The 10,997-nt window shown below is 39.4% G+C and overlaps 1 protein-coding gene and 1 long non-coding RNA gene across 2 annotated transcripts in view; one reads left to right on the forward strand and one right to left on the reverse strand.

Annotated features, from left to right (window-relative positions):
* Positions 1 to 4,637: 4,637 nt before the first annotated feature.
* On the reverse strand, positions 4,638 to 5,240 carry LOC102244308 (mitochondrial import inner membrane translocase subunit Tim17-B). The gene has a single exon (XM_005884906.2). The coding sequence runs from the start codon at positions 5,238 to 5,240 to the stop codon at positions 4,812 to 4,814; it is 429 nt and encodes a 142-aa protein (XP_005884968.1). The 3' UTR covers positions 4,638 to 4,811.
* A 1,150-nt stretch (positions 5,241 to 6,390) lies between these two features.
* LOC102243436 overlaps positions 6,391 to 10,997 on the forward strand; it is a 21,794-nt gene continuing 17,187 nt past the window's right edge. Inside the window, exon 1 of the long non-coding RNA XR_314647.2 lies at positions 6,391 to 6,455. This is a non-coding gene — a long non-coding RNA (uncharacterized LOC102243436). The remainder of the gene's footprint in view (positions 6,456 to 10,997) is intronic.

The following is a 10,997-nucleotide window of genomic DNA, read 5'->3' on the forward strand; positions in this document are numbered from 1 at the left end:
ACTTCCGCACTGCGCCTCCTCTGAGTCTCGGTATGCTTTTCTCTTTCCTTCTAGTTGTGGAATTTCCACTCAGCCAGCCTTCCTGTGGTTCTGGGTGATGTCCGTTCCGTCTTTTAGTTGTATTTTTGAAGTGGTTGTGCGAGGCAGCAATCTCCGGTGTTTACCTATGCCGCCATATTGGTTTCTCCCTATTTTTTAATACTGTTTTCAAGGTAGATAAAGCTGGGGTGAACCCATAATTTGGGCCAAATATAGCTGGCAGCCTAAAAGTTTTAAAATTTCACAGTTTGTTCCATCATAAAAAGTAGGAAAAGAGAGTTCAGTTATAGATACTTTTTCCTCTATTGTACCTGTTTAATTCTTAAAAAGTAAAAGACCAATATGCTTTAACTTAAAACTACTAGATTTTATCTTCAAGTACACTCCCTTTTTAAAACAAAAAATACTAATGAATATGTTAGTAGGAACTCAAGTACATTTCCTTGATATTTAATCATTTTGAAAAGCATTGTGATGCAGCTCTGGCTCCTGGCTCAGTTGGCTGGAGCATCCTCCTGTACACAAAAAGGTTGGGGGTTTGATCCCTGGTCAGAGTGCATGCCATCAATGGATGTTTCTTCTTCTCTCCCTTCCTCTCTAAAATCAATAAAAATTAAATTAAAAAAAGCATTGTGATACAATAAAAAGAGTGGAGTTAAATGAAAAGAGTGAGAATTAAGAGCAGAAGGTTCTGATTCTGTCTAAACGAGCTGTGTAGCCTTGGATGGAAATATGCCCAGTAGGTGTGTCTCAGTGGTTGAATGTCGACCTATGAACCAGGAGGTTGCACTTAGATTCCTGGTCAGGGCACATGCCCGGGTTGTCTGGACTGGTTGGTGTGACTCGCACGGCTCCGTTCTATCCATACACTTAATTGAAACTCAATGTTTCAGGGTGGACGTCATTGTCCTGAATTTTCCAGCATTGCACTGGTGCCTCCAACTTTCACCAAATCTGTTGAGAAGTCATTTGTTATTTTGATTCTGTTTACTTATATGTGTCCTGTTTGTTTCTTTGGAAGCTGTTAGGAGCTTATCATTATTCCCAGTATTCTGAAATTTATTGATGATGTGTCAGAGGACGGATTTTTTTTTTAAAGATACTACTCCCGCTCTCCCTTTTCCTGCCTTATACCCTGGCCATGTGAAAACCCTGCCAGGTAAGTGCAGGGGAGCCTACACTAGAAATGATCAGATTCACCTTTTCTCCAGGCTCCGTCCTAGTCCTCAAATCAGAAACTGTTGGATGGATCTTTTTTCCTTCATTGAAGATGTACTCTTTCAGGGGCAAATTTTTATGTCATTTGGTTCTGGGAAGTTTTTAAACATTGCTTCTTGGATGAGTTCCCTCTACTGTTACTCTGATCTCTATTTCTATTTCTGGAACTCCTTTTATTAAGATATTGATATCTAGGCCTGGTTTTTTAATTTCTTTTTTTTTTTTTGAATTGTTAAGAGTTTATTTGAGCCAAACTGTTGACAATTTCCAGAAAGCAAGATCTCAAATGCTCCCTATTTTTTATTGTTTCTATTTTCCACCTTTTTCTTGTACTTTCTTATATATATTCTCAATATTCTCTTCCAGTTCTTTCAATGATTTTAAAAAAAAAAATTTCTATCATATTTTTATTTTGTAACATTTTTCCCAAACTTATTTTTACTACCCAAAAGGCCTTTTTGTATTTTAATCTCTGGATGTTTCCTTTTAAAAATAGCATTGTGCTCTTGGTCTGTAGGGCAATGGCTCCGTCCTGTGTCCTGGGATCTGGCACATACCTAGTGAGGCCTGGGCCATGCAGGCAGAGCTTGACCTCTGACCAGCCTTAGTCTTGAAGCAGCACCCTGAGGTCCTCCCAGAAACATGGCCAGAGAGGCAGTCTTGTAAGGACCCATCACAACATTTCCTCATCTGCCTTTTTTTCTTGAGAGGGACTCGCTGTCCTGCAGAGAATATCTTGAGGCAGTTTTCCCATCTGCCTCTGGTTTCTCTGAGATCTGAGACTGTCTTGCCCCACTTAGGGCACCGCTGCAGGCTATGAATTGCTTAGCTGCATTAGCTCCTCAGCAACAGGGTGTTCCATCAATCCTCTTCATCTTTTACTTTGTCATTACCCTGCACAAAGACCATGGGGATGGGGCACCTTTGACTACTCTCTTTTTCATTGTCTATGCAAGTAATAAGCTGCCTGAATCACAGAGAGCTCATTGTTTTTCTTTACCAGCTAAATTTGCCTACTTGGTCCTGGCCCTGGCCTTTTGCTTGTTAGTTTCATGGATGTAACATTTTACCTCTCTGAGGATGTTAATTTTAGTGGTTATTTTCAAGTTGTCTTCTACTTTTTGCCTTCTAGTTCCTTCAAGTTAATTTTTTTCTTGTTTTGCTCTCTATCTGATGTTTCTCAAATTCCCTTAACTCTTTGGTGATGTTTGGCTGTTTTCATATGTATGTATGTATGTATGTATATATATATGAGTAAGACACTAAAAAGCTGATTGAGAGCTCTCTTTGTGAATGAGGCTCATTAATTGGTAGAATTCACTTTTCCCTTGGGCTGGCTGAGGCTATCCACAGTTCACTCTGAAGGCTTTTTACTGACTCCTCGTATTTTCATAGACTAACCCTGCCCTTAACTCCACGTGGTATGCCTGAGTTTATGCCTGTGGCCTTGATGAATGAAGACCAGCTTTCACATTTCACCCACTGTATTCTGTCTTTGGAGGAATGTGGGATCTTCGTTACTGAACCTCGCTGGGATTTGTGTTTAGAATCAAGTTGCTTCTTGGTTTCCTATAGGCCCCCTTGGGTTGAACCTTCTTCATCAATGAAGTCAATTCCCCTCATTTATTTGTGTTTCAACTTCCAAAATTTTCTTAACCAATCTATTGATCTAAATGGGTTAGTCCTTTCAATATCTATACTTGTTATTTTAGAGGACTTTGATGAGGGAACAGTGGCAAATGTGGTATTTAGTATTCTTTGTTTAAGCAGATGTTATTTGATTCCTTAACCTGTTTTTGCTTTGTCAATATTAAGAGGTTTTTTTTTTTCTAACTCTAAATTTAATGGAGAATCTTGATCATAAATGGGAAGGTGTGAGCGAAAGATGGACAAGGATGACAGCAGGTGAGAAAGCGATACTTGCAGCAGGCAATGACACTTGGTTATACAGGCGGTCATGTGTTTTTCTTCTTTCACTCCAGTAACTTTTAGTAAAATATGTGTTGATGTTAGTTATTTGTTGTTTATGTTCTCAGATATGCAGTATGTTATCTGATTATATAATTTCACATTCTTTTCCTTTTAATTTCAAGAACATTTACTTGAATTATTGTAGTATTTGTTCTTGTCTCTTGCTTTGGTTTTCTTGTAATTTACATTGGGTTTGACTATCTTTAATACTGTATATGTAATGTCACTTTCTTGTGAATCTTTTTTATTCTCATTTTGAGTACTATCTGTTGTACTAGTATTTATTCACTCTTATGTTCCCTCTATGTTAGTTTCTACTTCTGAAATGATTTTTTTTCTTTCTCATTCTTCCCTGAGTTATCTCATATCTAATTCCAGTTCATGTTGTTTTAAGGATTTGTATCATTTTCTTAATAATGTTAATCTCATTTTAAAGTATAAGGTAGTAGTTTTGATATGTTCTGTGGGTCTGTCTTTCTGGTTGCTTTTATTGTCGGTCGAGATATTATTCTGCTCCTTATTTTCTTTCTTTTATTTATAACAATATTGTACAGGATTTGACTTTAATACTTTTGTACCTTATTTTTATGTGAAGCCCATTTTTCTGAACTTTTAGAAGGAACCTGGTTCAGTTTGGTTTTTCTACTTTAATGCTCACTTGTCTTTTTGTACTCTAATGTTCAAAACATTGTCCTTGCTTTCTAAGTTTGCCTGACTTTCCTCCTCCTCCCACTTTTACCTGGACTTCTCTATCCTGCTTATTTTGATTCAATAACCAGTTGATTCTTCTTTGTGTGGGACTCTGTCCTGGAAGGGCCCACTGGTTGGCCAGTTTCCGGGAGTTCTCCGGGGGTAGGCTGATCCAGCTCTTTTCAGACCTTACACCTTGCATTCACCTGCTCTGATTAGAGGCAGAGCCCCTCCCAGTTTCGGTAGTCTCAGATTGGCTTGCCATCACTTCTACTAATTCTGGGTCTCCTAGAATCAGGCCTATTAGATGCCCAGTTGGCGTCCATTTGGTTTCCCCCACAGTAGTGCTGATATTATGAAGATCCTATGACTTGTTGGTGGTTTCTTCTAACATGTTTATATTTGGGAGTTATGGGATATACCTATATTTTGTTTTATTTTAAATGTTATGTTGTCCATGGGTTTTTGTTTTTCTTTATATTGCTCTGCCTAGTTTATGTAGGGAATTGGAGAAATTAGAAAAGCTTTTGCTACCACTACCTTCCAGGATACTCATGTGTTTTTATCTTTTTTTTTTTTTTTTTTTTTTTTTTTGCATTTCAAAACTGGTTTTAAATACTCATCTGGGCGAACAGGAAGGGTCTGGGGTAAGAGCTTGTTACATTTGAGTATGGGGTGGGGCTGGGGTGCCCTGAGAGAAGTTTGTTTCTTGATCCCAACGGCAGAGTAGTGTTCCCTTGCCCCACCCCACCCTGGGACAAGGGAACAGAGAGTAGAGGCCCTCTCTGGAGGGTCCCAGGGCCAAATGGGAGCCAGCCCTCCTTTCGAGGTAGATCATTGGGGAGGGAACCAAAGAGGAACTCCCACGATGGTGGTTACAGGCGGTCACTTCCTCAGTAGTAGCTGGGATAGCCCGAGGCCGGGGTCCCTTCCTTAGAGGGCAGCTGGTTGGGATCCTCCACGAACGGGGGTGCGTTGCGGAACTGCTGGGCAGTGTAGCAAGTGAGGAGGATGCCAACACCCTCGATGAGGGCAAACAGGATGCCCCCCATCATTGCCGAGCCCATCATGGCCAATGGGCTACTGCGGGCAGCCAGCACAGCCCCAGTCAACGCTCCACTGGTGATGGAATTCCAGGGATCCTCCTTGCCCCCCACACACACCAGGCCACAGTCGATGGTGGAGAACAGGCCCCCCCACACTGCGAAGGTACCTCCAATCTGAGGGGCTCGGATCCTCACAGCATTGGCACTACCTCTCAATCGGTGCCGAATTCCCAGGGCTCCCGAGCATACTCCTCCATGGTGCCGGCGTCCGGCCATGTGTTTTCATCTTAAAATATGTATTCAGTCTTTATTATCTATACTAATAAAAGGGTAATATGCTAATTAGACTAAACATCTTCTGAGCGACCTTCCGGACGTCCTTCGTAACAAAGCCATGGTGGCGGGGCCACGGCAGAGGCAGTTAGGGGTGATCGGGCAGGCAGGGGAGAGCAGTTAGGGCAGTGGTTCTCAACCTTCTGGCCCTTTAAAGACAGTTCCTCATGTTGTGACCCAACCATAAAATTATTTTCATTGCTACTTCATAACTGTAATGTTGCTACTGTTATGAATCGTAATGTAAATATCTGATATGCAGGATGGTCTTAGGTGATCAGGCCAGCAGGGGAGAGCAGTTAGGGGGATCAGGCTGGCAAGGGAAAACAGTTAGGGGGGATCAGGCCTGCAGGCAAGTGAGCGATTAGGACCAGCAGTCCCGGATTACGAGAGGGATGTCTGATTGCCGGTTTAGGCCCAATCCAGCAGGGGTCCCGGATTGGAGAGGGTGCAGGCCGGGCTGAGGAACATCCCTCACCCCGTGCACAAATTTTGTTCACTGGGCCTTTAGTCCTATATAATAAAGAGCTAATATGCTAATTAGACCGGATGGCAGAACAACCTTCCAGAATGACCAGTGGGCGGGGGGGGCGGGGCTGCGAGGCAGCCGGGGCCACAAGGGCCAAGCCCCTTGCATGAATTTCATGCACTGGGCCTCTAGTATACAAATAATAATGTATTGTCTATCAAGGAGAACTAATTTATATGTAAATATCTTACTGAATTATTTACAAATTATTTTGTTAATTATGACAAGACTTTCTAAGTTTTTTAAGTTATTTTTTTAAAAATTTTAAAACCAATGCCTGTTTATTCTACTTGGTAGGAGCAGTTCTTAGCCTGAAGGCAAACTAAGTTAATTCTGCTCCCTAATAGCAAAGGAATGTAGCATCATTAGGTATAACAGTTCATGTCAGTTTAAGGATTTTTTAAAAATCTATTAAGACTAAAACTCATTTATATAAAAAGATATGGCATTATAGATTCAAAGGACCAGTATTTTAACATAATTTTAAAACTCTTTAGAAGTTTTAAAGATTGTTGTTGTTTTTTTATTTGAACAACTTATACTTATTTATCACTCTTCTGTTTTAGTATATTTTCTCAGTCTGGAACCTATTTTCTCAAAGTCCAAAAGAGAACTGACTACATATTTTGGTAGGTAACTGATTTTTCTCTCTAAATGTATTTGAGGCAGGATTTTCTTTTTCTTTTTGGTTAATCCTCACCTGATGATATTTTAATTTATTTTTTATTTTTAAATATATTTTTATTTATTTCAGAGAGGAGGGAGAGGGAGAGAGAGATAGAAACATCAATGAGGAGAGAGAATCATTGGTTGGCTGCCTCCTGCACGCCCCCCTCCCCGCCACTGGGGATCGAGCCCGCAACCTAGGCATGTGCCCCTGACCGTAATCGAACCCGGGATCCTCCAGTCTACAGGCCGACACTCTATCCACTGAGCCAAAACAGCTAGGGATGATGATATTTTTCCATTGAATTTTAGAGAGAGTGAAAGGGAAAGGGAGAGATATATAGAGAGAAACATTTATGTGAAAGAAACACATTGATTGGTTGTCTCCTAAACATGCCCTGACCCGGGCCAGGGATCCAGCCTGCAACCGAGGTATGTGCCCTTGACCGGAATCAAACCTGGGACCCTTCAGTCTGAGGGCCGACACTCTATCCACTGAGCCAAACTGGCAAGGGCTGATGTAGGATTTTTAATAAGAATCTATCTTTAGCCATGGCCAGTTGGCTTGGTTGGAGTGTCATCCCGTACACCAAAAAGCTTGTGGTTTTGATTCCCGGTGAGGGCACATGCCTAGGTTTCGGGTTCAATCTTGGCTTGGGGCATGGTAGGAAGCAACCTATCAATGTTTCTCTCTCACATCAGTGTTCCTCTTTCTTTATTCCCCCTACCCCTTCCTCTCTCTAAAATCAGTAGATATGTCATAGGGTGAGGCTAAAATATATTTGTTTAATTCTATCTTTAGTGTAATTAAAATCACTACCTTAATAGAAATTTGCTATTATTTCCTATCACATTTATTAGTGCTTACAAAATAAACAAAGAAAGACACAAATGAAAAACCTCTGTCTGAGATGAGATTCAGAACTTATCAGTACATACTACCACCTAAAGTTTCCCCTCTGTCCTTTGATGTAGCTGATAGCTATAAAACAACCTTTGGAGCATTAAAACACCTGTGTAATAGCTTATCTGTGGGATTTTTTCTATTAGTAAACATGGCAGAAGAGAATATAATATCAAAAACACTAAGATATCAAATTAAAATCTGATTATGAAGTCCTTTGGCCTATTCATGGATATATAAACCTTCATGTTTATTTAAAAGTGTTTATTATGTTTATCTTATTTACAGCCAGATTTAAATATTAAAATACTGCATTTGTTGGGACAAGTTTCATGTTTTATACTTCTTGCCATTCACATTAAAAATGTAAATGGAATACTTACACATTCTGAAGCGTGCAAAAAGGTTTTAGCTGCACACTAGGTTAGTCATGCTGCTGCTGTAGTCACAGGAGAAAGAACCATAGACAATTACTATAAATACTGCAGGGAGAGGAAACTGTGGAGGACATGAAATCATCCCTGCTTGTTTTTTAAATACGTATTCATACAATTGGCTCTTCTGTTTTAAATATATCTTAAGATGCCATCTTTCCTCACCGAATCTGTAGATCCTTTGTCAGAAGTTAATGTGAATTTTAACCTATGGCAAAAAATCAGTCTTAAATAACTTACTCTTTTCCATGTTGAGTGAATGAATCATTCCATCCTGGTATAGAACGTGGTTATGTCAACATATGACAACTGTAAGAACTCGGTTTTCGTATTTCCATCTGTGCGTTAGTGTTAATTGATGTTGTTAAATAGCGTGCTAGCCTTTAGTGAAGGACGGGCACTTTGCTAATAGCTTTTGGGCCCTAAAATGAATCTGTATTAGGTGCATTGATTGGGAATTCGGGAATCTTTAAATTATTGTTCTTCCTCACGTGTTTAAATGTTGGGAGTTGTCAGTCCCTTTATAGCATTAAATTATTGAGGTGACATTGGTCAGTTACATTATATAAATTTCATGTATACAACTTGATTATCCAACAGCTGTATTCTCTATTGTGTGCTCGCCACCTGTAGTCCAGTCTTTTTCTGTCACCATATATTTGATCCCCTTTATCCTTTTCATCCTCTTCCCGCTCCCTCTTCCACTCTGGTAACCACTGTTCTGCTGTCTGTCTATGAGTTTGTTTGTTCGTTTGTTGCTTTTTGTTTTATATCCCACGTCTGAGTGAAATCATATGGTTCTTGTTCTTTTCTGTCTGACTTATTTCACTTTTTTAGTCTGATACTGTAACAATCCATCCATGTTGTCCCAAATGGCAGTATTTCATCAATTTCTATGGCAGAGTAGTGTTCCATTGTGTGTGTGTGTGTGTGTGTGTGTACTACATCTTTATCCAATCATCTTTCAAAGGACACTTCGTTTATTCTATATGTTGGCTAATATGAATAATAAATGTTGCAATGAACGTAGGAGGTACATATATCTTTACAAATCAATGTTTTCAAAATTTGGGTAGATATAGGCAAGAGGCATTGCTGGGTCATATGGTTCTCTCTTAATTTTTTGAGGAGCCTCCATGCTGTTTTCCATAATAGCTATGCCCGTTTTCATTCCCGCCAGCAGTGTGCAAGGCTTCCCTTTTCTCCACTCCTCTCCATCACTTCTGATTCTTGTCTTGGTGATAATAGCCATTCTCACAAGTGTGAGGTGCAGTCTCATTCAGATTTGGATTTGCATTTTTCTTATAAATAGTGATATTGAGCATCTTTTCATATATCTATTGGCCATCCGTGTTTTCCTTGGGAAAGTGTCTGTTCAGGTCCTCTGCCCATTTTTAATGAGATTTGTGTTTTCCTGTTGTGTTATATGAGTTCTTTACATATTTTGGATATTAGCTTCTTATTGGCAGTATCATTTACAAATGTATTTTCCCATTTGGTTGATTGCCTTTTGTTTTGTTGATGGTGTCTTTTGCTGTGCAGAAACTTTTTAGTTTGATGTCGTCCCATTTATTTATTTTTGCTTTTATTTTCCTTTCCGTTGGGATCAAGTTCACTAAAACCTCTCTGAGAACAAGGTCCTTACGTTTAGTGTCTTTGTTTTCTTCTACATGTTTTTATTGTTTCAGGTCTTATTTTCAAGTCTGTAATCCATTTTGAGTTAATTTTTGTGTATGATGTCAGCAGTTTGGTTTCATTCTTTTGCATATGTTTTTCCAGCTCCATTTATTGAAAAGACTTTCCTTCCTCCATTGTATGTTTTTGGCTTTTTTGTCAAACATTAGTTGTCCATATATGTGTGAGTTTATTTCTGGGCTCTCAATTCTGTTTCATTGGTCTGTGTGTCTGTTTTTTCTGCCAATACCATACTGTTTTGATTATTGTAGCTTTGTAGTATAGTTTGAAGTCAGGGATTGTGATGCTTCTGGCCTCCCCTCCCCCCACTCACTCTCCCCCCTCCCCCCCAGCATTGCTTTGACTATTCAAGGTCTTTTATGGTTCCATACAAATTTGAGAAATTTTTGTTCTATTTCTTTGAAAAATGCCATTGGGATTTTGATGGAGCTTGCATGAAATATGTATATTGCTTTAGGTAATATAGCCATTTTAGCAATGTTGATTCTCCCAATCCGTGAACATATACTATCTTTCCATTTATTTGTGTCTTCAATTTCTTTCAACAATGTCTTATAGTTTTCAGTGTACAGATTCTTCACTTTATTTGTTAAGTGTATTCCTAGGTATTTTGTCCTTTTTGTTACAATTGTAAATAAGATTGTTCTTTTCTTTTCTGATATTTTATTTTAGTATACAGAAATTCAGTGAGTTATTAATTATAAGCACATATTATAAATTAGTTTTAAATTGTTTGCCTTTATTATCTGAATATTATCAGAAAATAGAGTTTTAAATGGTAGGAAAATGAGGTTTATATATAGAACTTATGGAACTACCAAGTGGATAGGAAACAGGGGTGAGGCTCCCCACATTAGCTTGGTTGATATGTCTACTTTAAACCAGCCCTACCTGACCAACCTTTTTTTTTTTTTTTTCTAAATATATTTTTATTGATTTCAGAGAGGAAGAGAGAGATAGAAACATCAATGATGAGAGAGAATCATAGGTTCGCTGCCTCCTGCACGTCCCACACTGGGGATTGAGTCTGCAACCCAGCTTGTGCCCTGACCAAGAATTGAACCTTGATCTCCTGGTTCCTAGGTCAATGCTTAACCACTGAGCAACACTGGCTTGGCCTGACCAACTTTTTTTTAAGGCTAAAATTATCCTTTTTCCTTTTTTTAATTTTTCCCTTTATTGATTAAGATATTACAAATGTGTCCTTATCTCCCCAATGTCCCCTCATCCCCCCAATCCTGCCCTCCCCCTCACCCCCTATTGTCCACATCCATCACTGATGCTTATATACATGCATACAAGTCCTTCTGTTGATCTTTCCCCCTAAAAATATATCTTAAAAAAAGGTTCCCTAAAGCTCCTTCCCCAAACCTCTGGCTCTGGCAATGCCTCTAGCAGCCCGGTTCCCAGCGAACGCCGACTAGAACCCACGCCGGGTCTTGTAGAATCCACAGAGTCAGGGTGCCCGCCCT

This window comes from Myotis brandtii, unplaced genomic scaffold (assembly GCF_000412655.1).
Source record: "Myotis brandtii unplaced genomic scaffold, ASM41265v1 scaffold871, whole genome shotgun sequence".
Classification (NCBI taxonomy): domain Eukaryota; kingdom Metazoa; phylum Chordata; class Mammalia; order Chiroptera; family Vespertilionidae; genus Myotis; species Myotis brandtii.